This window comes from Falco peregrinus, chromosome 7 (assembly GCF_023634155.1).
Source record: "Falco peregrinus isolate bFalPer1 chromosome 7, bFalPer1.pri, whole genome shotgun sequence".
NCBI lineage: Eukaryota > Metazoa > Chordata > Aves > Falconiformes > Falconidae > Falco > Falco peregrinus.
This window is the reverse complement of record NC_073727.1, coordinates 82,932,891-82,950,371: the sequence shown is the minus strand read 5'-3', so window position 1 is coordinate 82,950,371 and position 17,481 is coordinate 82,932,891. Positions and strand designations below refer to the sequence as shown.

Here is a 17,481-nt window from a genome sequence, read left to right as displayed (position 1 = left end):
CAGCAATTGAAAAGTACATACGAGTAAAGCATTTTGTCTTCTTAAACAGAATTATACTTTTAATAAAAACATGTTTTAAAGTAAATGTACCTGTTTGACAGTGACTTTGAATTTGAACATAGGGATGTACCAGCAACTCTGAAACTGATATTCTTTGTTTAGGATTTCTTACTAAACAGCGCTGCAAACAGAAAAAGAAAAAGAATGCTTTACCTATAAATTCAGGATTTTCTTAAGAATTAAGAGTGAGGACCTTTAAAAGACCTGGTAGATGCATGTCAGAACTTCTTACTGCTAAACTACAAACTTAGACTCAACTCAGTACAGTAACAGATTAACCTAATTGCCTTCATTAGCAGTTATCTTCAGAGTGAAGTTTGGTATCCTGTTTTACTTAAGCAACAAATGTCAGAGGACATGAAGACCAGAACCTACAGTATTGTTTTATTCTGAATGACACAGATTTGAAAGGAGACAAATGTTTCTGGATTTCAGTTTGTTACCTGCTGAGCAACACAATTAGGGCTTGAGTAAAAGCATAGGCCAAGTTTCAAAAGCAGGCAGATACGCATAGTGAAGGAAAAGGATGGCAAGTACAAGAGCTACTGTATTTACTTCAGGTTATTCAGCCAAAGACATTGTCTGACTGCTTTTAAAAAAAAATTAAAAAATCTAGTAAATATTTACTAGTTTATTTGCTACTGAGCTGAAAATAGACTTTTAATAAGAAAACTAAATGAAGTAGCTCTAGCTTCATAAGTAGTCTTTTCAAATAAGGTCTGTTACTACAAATAGCACTGAGCATCTATTTGTGAAAAAAGTTTCTCAAGCACAACTCATTAAGTTTAAGAAAATACACTTTAAAAAAAAGAAATTGCCATTATTTGAATCATTAACATAAACTAATCTTAACAGACAGTTACCTTTAGCACATCTTGAAGATCCTTCTCAGCAATATCAGGAAATTCTATTTCATAGCTAGGATCAACAATAGCATGCAGTTTATTAATTGGATTTGTTATATGTTGAAATGGAGTCCTTCCATATGTCATACAGTACAAAATGCATCCCAATGACCACACATCACTTTTGGGACTTATCTAATAAAAAAAATAAAATCAAGATTACTCCTCTCTTAGGAAAGACTCAGTCAATTTATCATATAGTTGTACAGTAATTTTGCTTAACTGTATCTATTTTACATTGGATAACAGATATTAGTAACTAACATACATCACCAAGATAGCATGCCATTATCTACCAAGACAGAGATGTGACTTCATTCACCCTTATTTCATAACAAAACTACTTTTATTAATTATCTTTGAAAATCAATTTACTTGAACTTAAAGTTAAATGTTGTCCTTAAGTCAAACAGCAGGATTCTAATTTCAGATTGAGTAAATACAAATAAAAGCATACTAAATTAATCCAACCCAGAAACCAGTGAGACATCACAGCTACGTTCCCAAAGCAGGAAGCCACAGTTCAGTTCTTCCGGGTTTAAAAGGATTCAGATCCAGATTTCTACGACCACACCTGAACTGTTCCTTAGAGGAGAACTTTCCACTTGTCTTGTTGAAGAGGAAGCACATAAGATTGGGGGAGCGGGGAAAAGGGAGGTGGGGAAAGCAGCACACAGACAGCCCAGCACAATGCTTAGACTTTTACTTAAGTGAGCTGAGCTTCAGAACAAGTCTGCACTTTCCATGCAATTTTTAAAAATGTAAAAAATGTTGAAAGTATCATCCTTAACAAAACAAATCCATCTACAAAACATTCTGTGTTTGGAAAGACTAGATTGTGTTTTAATTGTTTTACTACATCATAATACATCCATTCAGCTGTTAAAGAGTCACAATCTTTTAAGTATGTATGTACATGTAGATATGAATACAGATTTTAATACTTCTTTTACAAAACTATGTACCCCTTAAATGAAGTTTGACTGCCAACGTGAAATTGTTTTCCTTCAGTACTTTCCTTAAAAATCACATTCCATTGCCCTGGTAAAGTTATAACAAGTTCTACAATACATAGTACTCTCTAGCATAGAAAAACTAATAGGATACGCAGAACTCGTACATGTCCCCTGAAATACTAGACTTCATTTTATCATCTTTTAACACATCTTATTAGGTACCACTCATTTCTTTTAAAACCTGCCACTTGCTTAAAAGAATTAAGAAATACACTGATGCTTGTGTCATTGTCATATCTTGTTGTTTAAGCAAACACACCAACAATGGTTTATATCAGAAAGCAAGTTTCCTGGCTTTCAGAAAAAGATTTCTAAGCCAGTTGTTTATGCAGAATGCCAAGACATAGCTGTGTAGCAGCTAACAGTACCATAAGACCTCCACCAATTTTTGGCAGAACGAAGCTGAAACAAGAAGTCGTAAGTAGCACAACAGGCAACCAAGTGATTAAGGAATGATTCTCGCACTTGACTCCACGGCAGATCCTCCCAGAAACACTAAGCCTGGAGTGATTTCAGCGCAAAGGACTTGTCAGAGATGCACAGTACAGTGAACCATTAAGATGCTCAGATTTTTGTAACATTAATCATCAGTACAGCCTCCAATATCCAAAAGGCTGCGTGCATTTCACTCACTGTACGCTATATTGCTGTTCAATGCCAATCACACTGATAACAGCAGAAGACTTATACTGCTCCATAGAAAGATTTTAAATTATTTTTACATTTATTAGTTTAGATATTACACTATTCTCAGCTCCTCCAACACCCAAACCTGAATATCTGTTTTGCTTTCAATTTTACTCATTCAGCACTTTTTTTTTTTCTAATTTTTCTAAACACCATCTGCAAAATGCTTTTAGGTGGCTGAAAGGAATAAGCTTAGCCTTCAAACTCTGCCCACCATCACGGCACAATGAATTCCCTTCTGTTCTGGTTTCAGCAGAAGATTAAGAAAATTAAGTTTTAACATATATGCCTGGATTACTTTCTCCTAAACATGAAAGGAGCAGAAGAAAAAAGATCCTATGTTACCTTAGAGCGAGATTTCCCATTTTCTCCATAGGAAGAGAGATCCTTTATTGCTTCCGGTGGCATGTAATTCATTGTGCCAACCTAGCCGCAAAAATACAAAACAGTCATTTAAGTGAAGCATGTACTTAATTTAACTCACTTGATAGAAAGTTAAGCATCTTGAAATTTTGTTTCTAAGGCTGAAGGCCATTGTTAATTCTGTTCAACAAAATGATGTAAAAAATAATGTATATGAATATTTATATATACTTATAAAACCATTCAGCATAAAGTCTCAGTATTCATTTAAGTTACTACAATAAACAACAACCACAACTATTCTAGTACTTCACAGAAAAGTGTACACCGATTTTCCAGAAGTATTTCACCTGAGAATCTTTAACGATGCTTGTCACATCTGGCTGCATTTGGTTTGCAATGCCAAAGTCAATCAGTTTTAACATTCCGTCAACTATCAGGAAGTTTGCTGGTTTCAGATCACTGTGAATAATGCCTGTAAAAAAGAAAGAAAAACGTTTAAGTCAATCAAGGTTTAGTCAATCCAAGTTACTACTATAGGGGGGTTTATTGCTCAATTCCCATTAGCCTTGCTCAGAGAGGAGGTGCAGATCAGCTTTACCCAGCCTAAACTAAATTACTTTTTGCAGATTTCATAAGTGTTTCCATTTCTTTTTTCAACAGTTAAGCCTTGCATGAGTTTGTAGTTTGAATTATTACTTATTCAAACTTATTTTTTTATATAGATAAAAATTAAATATCTTAATATATATATATAAATATACATAAGATATATAGAAATAATATTACTTATTCTGCAGGCACCCCAGAATAGATTCAAGCAACTTGAGCTGAATAGTTTCTGTCAGTTAGGGACAGGCCCTCTAGCCGTATGTGCACAATGCCGTACTGAACTGCTATTGCAGAGCAATTCAGTGGCCTGGTCACTCCTGTAGCTTTCTCTTAAAGCATCAGCTAAGCAGCACTTTAGAAGAATTATATTGCTTAGTCTGGTGTTTTCTTCCTGATCTCAAAGGAATCATTCACCAAGGATTACAAATGACTGACCTCACAACCACTACTTATGTGATTTATTATGAGTATTGCTTATCCATATAATCAACCAATCCATCTAATATTTTGCAAAATTGCTTGTTTCAAGGACACATGTAGTATGTAGCCTGTGTTTTAACATGTTTTGCTGGTTTTCTGTATTACTGAATGTTCTAGTGTCCTTGTGCTTTTAGGAGTTGATGGTCTCTGCTACATGTACAGGTCTCCAGTCTTTTCTGAAATACGGAAAGGATCCAAATCTGCTCTCTCCTTTATGGTATATATAGAGGAAACAGAATACAGATGCATGCACTTCAGTTACATAGATAAAGATGAAAGTCCTGAAGAACTATGAGAAAAAGCTGAAGCACTATGTCAAAATAAAGATGACAGAGCTGTGTAAAAGCTGTCATTAATGTCAAAGCTTCTTTGGAGAAGATGAGTGGCTAAAAAGAGTCTGAGAACAAGTAGTACTAGAAGTGTAGTGTTAGAAGTATGCAGTGTATTCCAATACAGAAAAGATTTCCTGGTTGTTGCAAGGAAACAAAACATTATGCAGCAGTGATACTTAGAGATCCCTTTGAGTTACCAAAGATAGTCTACCTTCTGCATCAAGTTTACTGTCATCTTTTGTTTCTCTAAAATTTTTTTCGTAATACAGGAATCTTTGAAGATTACTAGGCTTACACCGAAGAGCAGCACCGCCTCCAAAACTTAAATACATTCATATTATCTCTGCCATATAACCTATACAAATACCTAGAATTATTTAAGAATACCATATTCATGGATTGTATGAACAGCTTCCAGCATATTTTTCCAATAGCTCTTTCGTTCCAATGGATCGATGTTTTTTTTCTTTTTAAGCCAGCTATTGAGGTCAATATTTCCACACTCCATTACCATGTAGATATGATGATCAGTAATTTCACTAAAAAATAAATATACTTCTGTTAAAATGTAAGGCGACTTTATATAAAAAGATAGTGCTTTAATAAAATTAGTGTTTACTCACTAGTCATAAAGGCGAATGATCTTATCGCTATGTCGCTGCAGTTTATTCAAATGAGCAATTTCATTCTTATAGCTCTCAACAGTCTGTTGATCAGCTTCCTCTAGGTTCACATATTTGACAGCATACAGCTGCTTCTTCTCATTCAGTACTTGAAACACCTGCAACATAGTACCCATGAATAGCTTCATTCAACCCTCCAACCAGTATTCTGTCTTACTACAGTCCATTTCACCACAGCCCGAATCTCTTTCTAAGAAAAAGCATACCTTTTCAAAAGGAAGCAACAACACCAAATTTAGAGAACTTCATACAAGTCAGCCTGAAGAAAACCTAAAGAAGCCACCAGTTACCTCTATCAGAAACCATCCTGGTACCATACTGTATTTCACTAGGTATATTTGATCACAAATCTGAAGTGTTCCAAGGATGGAGAATGCAAAACACCTCCCACAGAGAAAAGGAATTGACCTGCCACTGCACATCCATTTCAACACACCAAAATGATTTGGAGGCTAAACCACATGGCACAGGAGAAAAGTTTGAGAGCACTGAGTCCATTCACACTTCAGGCAAGAATGCTACACGGAAACTTATTGCTGTCTTCAGCTATTTAAAAGGAAAGTATGAAAAAGACTCCTGAGCCATCAAAGTATGAGAGGCAATAAGCATAGCTAATAAGGAAAATCTGATTAGATGTCAGGAAATTTTCTTCCACCATCATGTAGTCGAACAGGGGAGTAGGTTGTCCAGAGAGGCTGTGAAATCTCCATCCTTGGTGATATTCAAAACTCTATTGCAAAAGGCCACAAGAAACCTGCCCTATTCCAGCCTTGCTTTAATCAGACCATTGGACCAAGTGACACGCAGAGGCCCCTTCCACCCTACCTTGCTCTGCGATTGTACACTGCCAACAAGGAAGCTATTCTTCCTGGAGGGCCCTGCTGACTGGAAGCTAGCCAATGTTATCCCAGTTTACCAGGGCACGAGGGAAGACTCAGGGAACTACAGACCTGTTAGCCTAACCTCAGTTCCTGGAAAAATTCTGGACAAGATCATACTGGGTGCTATCGATTGCTGTTTAAAGGACAAGGCAATAATCGGGCACAGTCAACATGGATTCACAAAGGGAAAGTCCTGTTTAACTAATTCGATATCCTGCTACGATAGGGTCACCCACCTAGTGTACGAAGAGAAAGCAGCAAATGTAGTTCTTACGGATTTTAATAAAGCTTTTGATACTGTCCCTCACAGCATCCTTCTGGACAAGTTGTCCAACTGCGGAATGAGTGGGTTCAGTGCACTGGGTGAAGAACTGGCTCAGTGGCCGAGCTCAAACAGTTGCAGTGAGTGGGGCTACATCTGGCTGGTGACCAGTCACCAGTGATGTTCCTCAGGGTTCAATTCTAGGGCCAGTTCTGTTCAATGTATTTATCAGTGATCTGATGCAGGAGTTGAATACACCATAAGTGAGTTCGCTGATGATTCCAAACTGGAAGGTACTATTAACTCCCTTTGAGGGACAGGAGGCCTCGCAGTGGGATCTAGATAAGTCTGAGCACTGGGAAATCAATGGCATGAAGTTTAGCAAGTCCAAAAGCTGGATTCTGCAACTAGAACAGAGTAATGCCAGACACAAGATGTCCCTGCTGTCCAGTGATAGGATGCATAGGAATTGTTCAAAACTGCATCAGGGAGGGTTAGGCTGGACACCGGGAAGCATTTCTTTACCAAGAGAGTGGTCAACTGGAATAGGCTTTCTAGAGAGCTGGTGATGCCCCAAGCCTGTCAGTGATTAAGAGACATCTGGACAATGCCCTTAACATGTTTTAACATTTCATCAGCCCTGAAATGGTCAGGCAGTTGGACTAGATAATTGCTGTGGGTCTCTTGCAACTGAAATACTCTATTTTATTCTGTTATTCTTTTCAATGTGTTGCTCTCTGGATTAACAGAATCATGTTAGATTCTTAACTTTTTTGCCTCAGTCTTCACTGGCAACCTCTCTTCCCACACCTCTCAAGTGGGTGGACCACAAGACGGGGACTGGAGGAGCAAAGTCCCTCCCTCTGTAAGAGATGAGGTCCAAGACCACCTCAAGAACCTGAACATACTTATGTCTATGGGACCTGACAAGATGCATCCCAGAGTCCTGAGGGAACTGGCTGATGTAGCTGCCAAGCCATTCTCCATGATATCTGAGAAGTCATGGCAGTCAGGTAAAGTCCCTGGTGACTGGAAAAAGGGAAACATTGCACCCATGTTTAAAAGGGGTAGAAAGGAGAACCCTGGGAGGTACCAACCTGTCAGCCTCACACCTGTGCCTAGGAAAAGCATGGAACAAATCCTCCTAGAAGCTATGGCAAGGCACATGGACAACAGAGAGGCAATTCGAGGCAGCCAGCGTGGCTTCACCGAGGGCAAGTCCTGCCTGACCAACCCAGCGGTCTTTTTATGATGGAGTGACTGCATCAGTGGACAAGGGAAGAGTGACAGATGTCACCTATCTGGACTTCTGTGAGGCCTTTGACATGGTCCCCCCACAACATTCTTCTCCCTTAATTGGAGAGAGATGGATTTGATGGGTGGACTGTTCGGTGGATGAGGAATTGGTTGGTCACATCCAGAGGGCGCTGGTCAACTGCTCAACGTTCAGACAGAGACCAGTGACAAACAGTGTCCCTTGGGGTCCATACTGGGACCAGTACCATTTAATATCTTCATCAATGGCATAGTGGGATCAAGTGCACCCTCAGCGCGTTTACGGATAACACCAAGCTGAGTGGTGCAGTTGTCACACCTGAGGGAAAGGGATGCCATCCAGAGAGACCTGGACAAGCTCAAGTGGGCCTGTGTTGACCTCATGAGGCTCAACAAGGCCAAGTGCAAGGTCCTGCACGTGGGTTGGTGCAACCCCAGGTATAAACACAGGCTGGCAGATGAAGGGATTGAAAGCAGCCCTGCTGAGAAGGACTTGGGGGTACTGATGAAAAGCTGGACAGGAGCTGGCAGTGTGCACTCACAGCCCGGAAGACCAACTGTATCTTGAGCTGGATTCTAAAGAAATACGGCCAGCAGATCAAGAGACTTGATTCTCCCCCTCTACTCCACTCAAGAGACCCCACCTGGAGTAACGCATTCAGCTCCAGGGCCCTCAACACATGGACACGGACCTGCTGGAGAGAGTCCAGAAGAGGAGGGCCACAAAAAGACCAGAGGCTAGAATACCTCTCCTATGAAGACAGGCTGAGAGTTGGGGTTGTTCAGCCTGGAGAAGAGAAGGCTGCAGGGAGACCTTACAGCAGCCTCCCAGTACCTAAAAAGGGCTTGTAAGAAAGATGGGAACAGACTTTTTAGCAGGGCCTGTTGTGATAGGACAAGGGGTAATTGTTTTAAACTGAAGGAGGGTATATTTAGACTAGATACAAGGAAGAATTTTTTTTTTACAATGAGGACAGCGAAACACTGCAACAGGTTACCCAGAGGTGGTAGATGCCCCAGCCCCAAAAACCTTCAAGGTCAGGCTGGACGGGGCTCTGAACAACCTGATCTAGTTGAAGATGTCCCTGCTCATTGCAGGGTGGTTGGACTAGATGACCTTTAAAAGGTCCTTTCCAACCAAAACTATTCTATGATTTTAAGTATTGCAACATTTAAAACTAAATTTCCCATCTCTTGTGACGGAAGAAACAGTCTGGATGTGTCATAAGAAAGCACACAGCTTGATTGCTCAGTACCACTTTGGTTCTGTCAGTTCCTGCATATGCAAACATGAAACAAAATTAAAAGGAGGTACAAAGGGCCATAAATATGTTTCTTCTGCATCCATGAGGGATAAAGTCTAAGCATAGCATTAAAACAATAAATTCCTAGAAACTCTAGGTCACTCAGACATATTGTATGTGTCAGTACTGGGCACTCATTAGAAGACTTCAACACGTATGTTTATAATATAACTACTGTGTAAATGCATGACTGTCTAAAAGGAAAAAAAAGAGCATCTTACCTTACTTGATCCACCACTGCCTATTTGCTTTAGCATCGTATAAACTCTTCCTTTGATACCAAGACATTCGTGTGATGGTAGAGAAGCTGGAACCTGTGTACATACAGAAAAAGTTAAGGAAATAACTCTTAGTATACATGTAGTGGAGCTTGGTAGAGTTCTACTTTTTATTAAGTTAATCCGCTTTCAGTTGTCTTGGTCTTTCTGAACCAAATAGTGTAGTGAAGTTACAAGTTTAAATGAAAGCTAAAGATCCCCATAGCAAAAGTATTTGTATACTGATCATCACTTGGCATGTAGCATCATGGAACTCTTATAAAAGATACCAACGTTCTTCACACTGGAAGTCAAGAAAAGGTTGTTCTTTAATAAGGCTTCTCAGATCATTGGAGACACCACCTTCCTTAGAGAATGTGGTTTCCGATATCATCTCTAAACAGACTTTCAATCACAGGAGGCAACTAAACTTAGAGCTGCACTCAAATCACCTACAATTTTCTTTGAAGCCAACTACTAGCTAGTGGACTTCAGTGTTATAAAGCTGAAACAGCCTGCATTGCCTGTAGCTGCTACAGCAAGCTGTAGAACGGCCACAAATTTTAAATTTTAATCCTCTGGTAGGAAGCACAAACCTATACCCCAATTGCTATCTACAGTTGGGAAGATTCCTACCTGAATGTACAACCCATCTAAGGTAACCCATTTTTACACGATTTCAGGCCACTAAAAATAAGCATAATTTGTGAAATCTAACAAAAAGGAGAAGGAATGTAATTCTTCATTCTTCTACCTCCCTCAAACTCCTACAGTTTTTTAAAATACACTGCTTCTTTTTATGGGTACTACACTGTAGTGGGCTGTACACCATTAGCAAAGCATAGCAGCACAAAAATAGCTACTCTAGTTCTTGCCTCTGTAATGAAGTAGGATCTGAAAAGGTTTAGATTTCAGACAAAGGCTTCAGGATTTTGACACAACCGAATTGATTTTTCAAACACTGACTTATTTTACCTAAATTCAGATATACATATGAAGAGTTATTCTGAGAATAAGCAATACAGACTACTTTCCATTACTCATCTAGAAAGATGAGCAGCAACTTTAGATTAAAAAGATACATACATTTAACCTAGTAGTCTCCAACGAAAATATGTACTGAAAAATGGTAGACAGCCTGAAATTACCTGCAAGCCAACTTGATTTTGAAATGGAGTTGCTGAGGTACGTGGTAGCAAATATGGGAGCTGGCTGTAGGAAGCAGAATTTTGACATCCTGGTAGGAAGTTGCTCTTTACAACTGGTGTTCTGAAACTAAAGGAAATTATGAACAACTTCTGCATTTAGCTGTATTTTTTTTAAAGATTATTCTAACAAAGTTGAAATCTTCAGTGCTTCTTGGAAGTTAAACCCTACTGACTACTAAAATCCCAAGCCTCTGCTACATTCAATAATTAGCATTAAGACCACTTCAACTTCTTGAAGTAGAAGTACACTTAAACTGTAACATACTTGGGAAATATTTCTTAGATCAGTAACTAATTAAATCCTCATCTTCAGATACTAGCTGACACTCCCACAAACCGAAAAATGAAAGCACTATATAACTAGGCTAGTTTTCTTTAGCTTACTGTTCTTCACTCAAAACCTTTCTAGATTGAGACTTTTTACAATTATGAGATTTGTTGGTTGTTTGGTTTTTTTCTTTTGAGCACTTCAGCTACACTTTATACAAGCAGAAAGATCATGTGTAAGAAAACTAAAGACTGCAAGAAATCCTTTATGTTTTTTGATTTATTTCCTTGATGTATCCACATGTACTTAATTATATTACCAAATATACTTTTTTACCCCCTTCACAGTATTTACAGAAACGGATGCCAAGATCAGAACCGGAGAAGTATTGATATGCCTATGATTTTTTTATACAGAATAAAATAACAAGTTTGGAAAGAAGTCAATACCAGTCAAAAGCATCGTTCTCTCTGAACACAAAAGCACTGAACAATCCTGCATATTTACTAATCTCCATGTCATCAAAGTTTGAAAAAAGCAAAACCAGAACCTATTCAAGGACTGCTTTTATCAAGTTCCATCACGAGATGATGTACTTCGTTCACTACATATATTTAAGTTCTACAGCTACAGACAGAGGTCCTATCAACAGGAACAGTGCTTATTCATCATACAGCCTTGATGTACGATTCATCCTAGAGACTTATGAAAATAGTAACCATACAATTAGAAAGATTTATCAACTTACGGACAGGGGCTTATGCTTAACTCAAGACTGCATGGATAAACAGATGCTAGCATTTCCTAACCCGAGAGCTCAACTACACAAGCCTCTAGATTCCTTACACTTTAAATCCCACAGATACTTGTATCATGGGAACCAGACTGATATACAGTTATCAATGTAAAAAGCTTGTCAGCCACAAAAAACAAGGCATCTGAAATAAATGGTCATGTAGCAGGGATCAGAGAAAGACAAATGCTCTAATAAGGGCTTATTAATTTTATCATGTACTTCTAAACACCAAAAAGCTAACAGGGAAGACAAGAGTTCCCCAAATGCAATCTGAAACTTACAAGTCAGACACTTGACAGTGTTGGAAGCACTCTGAAATCTTCGCTGTCTGAACAGAAGAACTTAAGAAACCTTGCTAAAGTCTAGAGACTGACTACTGTTCATGAGGATGCAGGTCAAAGTAGCTTACCAGTCCATATAATCATTATATGTGGTGCTTGGTGTTCCACAAACACGTGATGGATCACATTTCCTAGAAACAGCATCTGGTGGTGATAATCCTTTTGAAACAGGATGACTAGATTGTTCAAGGCTTGATTGTTTTCCCTACAGAGGGCAAAGTAAGACATTATTCCACATAAGGAGCCACGGTCAGGAACATAGAACTCTTTTTTTCAACATGTAAAGGCTGCTGCAGTTAGAAACTACATATTCCTGTTACTTTACCTCTCTGTAGCAGCTTTTCTCTGTTACTTCTTGAATTGGCCGTATTTTTCTGGCATTAACACAGTTTAGTTTAATCTGGTCCAACTGCTTTCTATAGCTTTCACCAGAACTAGACGGTTGATGTTGACTTTCCAGACTCCTTGGCTCTGGTATCTTGAGCTCCTGATGCTGGACTCTATTTTCTGGGGGGGGGGGGAAGTCAGCTTATTGAAATACTTGGCATTTAGTACTTGAAATAGTTTGACAGATTTGTCCCAGAGTTTCTAGAATAATTTTACCTCATTTTCTACATCAGAACAGACAAACACAGCTGACTTACTGGAATCAGGCATTAATATAATCTTCAGGATTCATATTTAGTTCAGTGTAATAACATGGCAAATTTCTTCAAAAATCTTAGGATACTACTATAATAATAATAGATACAACTGTTTCCTTCAACACACAAAGATCATATTCGTAGTATGTACTACAGCATCCTGGGACACCGTACAGGTTTATAAAGCATTGAAGATAAACCTATTGCAATACTCCAAATTAGAAGTCTGCTGTCTGTGACAACAGGCAGCCTATAAACCAGTGTGATGACTGAAGCCAGAGGCATAAAGGGACCAGACATGCTCCATCTCATGGTTCCTTTTGCAGAGGTAATAGCACATTGAACTGGTGGAATATCACAGAGCAGGCTGCAAATAGCACAGCCTAACAGTTTTCCTTTACGTGCTCATTCAGTTCTCTTTTCAAATTTCTAGAAAGCAGTATCCCACACTAAGCAGTTCAGTGCAATTCAGCTACCAAAGTGCTGCAGTGGGGATTTGTGTGGGTTTGGGGTTTTGCTATTTTACTATTTTTACAGGTACCACTCAAGTGACTGTTTTTAATTAAATGCTCCTCAGTTACAAGCAGACCAACTTTTTCACTTTTTGAAGAATATTTTGGTTAGCAATGTATTTTTTTAAAATACAGAACAGCAAATTCTCAATGCCTATTCTATTTCAAATTACTAAAATATGTATTAATAGTTACCTTCTCTTTTCATTGTATGACTTACATCCATTTTGGTTTTGAGAGTTATAGTTGAATTGGTAGAAGTTTCTAAGCTGTTCTCCTCCAACATCTGCAACCATAAGGAATTATTTATTTTTAAAGACTAAAGAAAACAAAAAGCATCTTAAAAATAATCGAAGGAGATCCCAAGCCTAGTGTCCAAAAGACATTTCCCTTATGATAATTAACAACCAACATACCACAAAGCACGTATGCTTCAGAAAACAGTGCTGGGTACACAAACAACTATTACTGATACTATTTTTAAATACGTTAATAGTCTGAATTCCCATCATACAGTTCCCATAACGAAGACCTAAATGCTTTCTATTCTTGAACTTTCTTTTGGGAGACAGGGACAAAGAACAAGGCATGGCTCAAAATTAATCTCTATCAAAAGCCATAATTTACAGCTCCAAAGAGCACTTAGTGTATTCAGTTAAATGGACTTCACTGAATAGAGTGCTTCCCATGATAAAGCTCATGACTACAGCTGAAAGAGCTCCTGTAGTCAAGATGAAATCTGTTTATCCCCTCTTCATAAACCATGTAACAGATTTGTAACACCCCTCCAGTTCTCCCATCAGATGAATTGTTCAGATAATTCTTAATTAAAAGAGAATCTTAAGAGATTTAAATCTCTGATTATCCATAACAATTTTCAAATTAAAAGCTGCAATGAACATTTCTATTCACAAGTAACTACTTAGCATAAAGGAAAATTTTACTTTATTTCTTTGAGTTGAAAAAAAGTGTTATTTTCCTTCCTAATACAATAGGACAGCCAGGTAGAGCTCCCAACACCTGCTTTAAAAAGACTGAAGTTACCTGTAAGTCTCCCAGGTCACAGGAATCACCCCTACTAGATTTTGGTTCTGATGGTGGAAAAGGTGCAGTGAAGGCTGTACATTTGGAGCCAGATATTTGCCTATAGAAATAACATTGTTAATTACATCACATGCCAACATATAATTTAGTGATTGCCTTTTGTGAACAAGATGAAAGAAGCAGTTGTGTGAAGGCTTTTGGCTAGAAGTCTCAAATATACAGAAAAGTAGGTCCACTCTGACAGCCAAGTGAGACACAAGAAAAAAAAAGATCTGTAACAATGCCACCATCACCTTCTGAAATGACAGATTACTTAATTGGTTGTCTTCATTAAAAAAGCCGGTAATAGGCTACAGCTAGGATCCTAAACCCCAATGATGTGTTCCAAAGTACATCTTTAAATACCTACAGACCACCACTATTATGTGAAATACCTTATCCCACCACTTTCACAGGTTTAGAATATTGGGCTTTAACTTCCGAGAAGCTAAGTAAGCAGCTTTTACTCTTTCTTTATGTATTTCTCCCCAAAGTTCCCAATTCTGCATGAATTTAATAACACAGCAGTAAGAAAGGAAGAAAGTTAGCATAACAGACTTGATGGCAGGGAGAAGCTTTCTCCTGTTTAATTTCAAGCTCCACTAGAGCCAGGTAACATGTAGCAAAGTGCTATCTTAGTTAGCAGACGATTCCACTGCTAAATAGTTATTCAAACTAACATGAGCATAACCACTTCCTTAATATATAAGATTATATCTTAAGAAATAAGATATAATCATCATCACATGCATTAAAAATGAGGATTTAGAAGTCTTTTGGAAGTTACAAGACTGACTTATCTCTAATTTTAGAAACAGTAATACAGAAATGTAAAGTTTTTTCAAACAAAAATTATTTTGCCTTGGTCTCCATTTCTTTTGAGCCTACCGATTAGCCAGAACAAGAAATCGATCTTTGCATGCTTTTGGTTATTGTAATATCTACTGCAACTGTGGCTATTTGTCAATAAGCTTTAGATAGATTTTAACATTCTTAACATCTGACATTTCCACTATCCGATAAAAAGACTGTTGTAAAAAAAAAGTATTAAAATCTGTTATGCTGCAGAAAACCCAATAACCATACCTCTTCATAACACTAACTGGAAGTGGGACATCCATCTTCTCCACATCATCACCAGCATCAGTTACTAGAGTAACTGGAATCCTCCCAAAGGGGCAGGCCTAAGAGCAAACTGAAAGTTACCAGATGTATAAAGCAGAATGAAAAGTTTCAGATTTTGAAGCAAAACGTTACACGTTCTACCTGGTTAGATTTGTTTAGTGGTCTTAATGGATTGTGGTAATTAACTAGAGCATCAAGTTCCTGTGACTTCTCCCTGAAGACAAGAAAAAAAATGCTACAACACTGTGTTTGGTTTTAAACAATGTTTTAAGAAATTAAGTAAGTTCGAGCCATTACCCAAGCAATTGTCTGGCAACAGTAGAAGAATTTTCACCAGAATCATTCCTTTTTACGTTTTTGTGATTTCCAGCTATGCTCTGAAGTCCAGGCTCTTGTGTACTTGATACTGTAGGCAAATTAGTTAGAATTATTCAGATAATACTGCAGACCGTATTTGTTTTGAAAAGAAAAAATGTTCTTTTAAAAGCAAAAATTAAAAACGCATAATTTGCAGTAATCTAGTATCAATGACATATCACTATTTTCTACTGATCTAATTATGTAAGACACTAATTCAGGTAAAAAAAAGAAAAAACCCAAGACTTACAAGCAGAAGGAGCTTTCCAGAATAAACATAGAATGGCCTGTAACAATTGTTAAATACATAAGCTACTTGTTTTCTACACAGCTATAGTTGTAAACTATGTTTAAACACATAAAAGGGAGATTAAAGATGTCCAAAGACTATCCAAGCAATTTAAGTGAAAAACCTCACTGTTAATCTTATCTTCTTATACAGGAGAAGGAATGCAAGCACTAAAACCATTGGTTTAAATAGTATCTTGGGGGAGTGAGGAAGAAACCCACGCTTTCAGAGCAAGATGATTTTCCAAATCTACATTCTGACAATAAACCTCTGCTCCAAAACAACGTCATCCAAAGGATGCTTCCACAGCTTGCTCCACAGGGATTCCCCAGGAGATTTCAAGCTGCTTACATTTGGATTCTTTCATTGTTCATTCCAATTATTTATCAGAAGGATAAGGACACCCACACCTAAGTAGCTATAATAAATCCTAAATCAAGCATCAAAACCTAGCCTGTTTCAGAGCTAGTATTTCAAAGATATAACTGTAGACAACCCTTACAAACTCCCGGCTACTGCAGAGACCCAAGATATTGATCATATCCCTGACCTGTCCTCCTCCTTTTGAACCTTGCTTTTGTGCCGACTTCCTTTATGTGTATTTTATTTTGATACAACTTTTTGTGCTGTCTCAGTTATGTTTCTGTAGATCTGGATTTAAAGCATTTAACAGGTGCCTGCCATTGCAAAAGCATGCAGCTTTTCCAGTTCTAGTGGAAAGTATAAAAAAAAATAGCAATCACAACATAAATAGGTGAATCTTCCACAAGCATATCTTCTCATTTAGGTTTTTCAGTACTGTTTCTGGAAGGCTGCATTCTAAATCCCTAGAACTACCTACTGTGTCAGAGGAAGACAGAAGTCAGGGCATCAGAATTACCAGTCATCAATTAAACACTTTTTCTCCCTCAGATCCTCCTTCCCCCTTAGAGAGGCACTTTAGATACAGACAGCTTTAGTCATTAAAACTCTAAGCAGCTTCCCATTTTCAATTATGAACATGGCTTTCATGCTGACAAATCCTAGGCTGAAATAAACTCCAGTATCACCTCCAAACCGACAGGCCACAGGCACACTCCCTTCTAAAGCCAACTCTACTAACCAGCTGAAGAATCTACTAGCTCGGTGAATTGTTATCAAAGACCTTTTGCTGGTTAGTCTACCTCAATGTGCTGCCAACACAGCACATATAAACTCAACGGAATTATTCTAAGCAATTAGTTGGGATAGCAAATGTGAGAGTGGTCACATGACAAGCTGTGCTCTACTGTCAGGTCAGAGAAGATCAAAGCAGGTAAGAGCCAACAGCTCATCTACCAGCCCCATCTTAACCTAGTAGAGAATCTTGCTCAGTTATTTAAGATCTGGCAAAAGCTGTATCAAGTTGCATATTAGCCTTGAAGTGACACATCAACTTCTAGTCACATATAATTTGACCTCTGGTTCTGTGTACTGTAAAGTACATATGAAATACATTTATTTGAAAAGTAATTCTAGAACCTCAAAACCCCAAATAATCAGCTCAGAACAACATGGTCATCATCCAAACTATTTTTGCCTAGAAGTGAAGGTCACTTCCCAGAGATGAATAAGCGACCGCAAGTCAGAACACACTAATGCAAATACATCAGCACTTTAGTAACTGCCCATGAACATGAGTTTATGTGTTACAACATACAAAAGGTAGATTAGGGTATATCTGAATAAAATATCTTACTCCACAATGTTCCCTAAATGAAGG

The 17,481-nt window shown here is 38.0% G+C and overlaps 1 protein-coding gene across 1 annotated transcript in view; it reads right to left on the bottom strand.

The window, feature by feature from the left end:
• TTK (TTK protein kinase) overlaps nt 1–17,481 on the bottom strand; it is a 40,939-nt gene that overhangs the window by 6,260 nt on the left and 17,198 nt on the right. The window contains exons 7-21 of the mRNA XM_055809462.1: nt 15,392–15,500; nt 15,236–15,308; nt 15,056–15,153; nt 13,931–14,030; nt 13,082–13,172; nt 12,056–12,237; nt 11,799–11,935; nt 10,266–10,392; nt 9,082–9,174; nt 5,079–5,236; nt 4,843–4,994; nt 3,382–3,506; nt 3,014–3,094; nt 924–1,100; nt 91–181 (exon numbers count right to left, since the gene is read on the bottom strand). Coding sequence (XP_055665437.1) covers nt 91–181; nt 924–1,100; nt 3,014–3,094; nt 3,382–3,506; nt 4,843–4,994; nt 5,079–5,236; nt 9,082–9,174; nt 10,266–10,392; nt 11,799–11,935; nt 12,056–12,237; nt 13,082–13,172; nt 13,931–14,030; nt 15,056–15,153; nt 15,236–15,308; nt 15,392–15,500 — 1,794 coding nt within the window. The remainder of the gene's footprint in view (nt 1–90; nt 182–923; nt 1,101–3,013; nt 3,095–3,381; nt 3,507–4,842; nt 4,995–5,078; nt 5,237–9,081; nt 9,175–10,265; nt 10,393–11,798; nt 11,936–12,055; nt 12,238–13,081; nt 13,173–13,930; nt 14,031–15,055; nt 15,154–15,235; nt 15,309–15,391; nt 15,501–17,481) is intronic.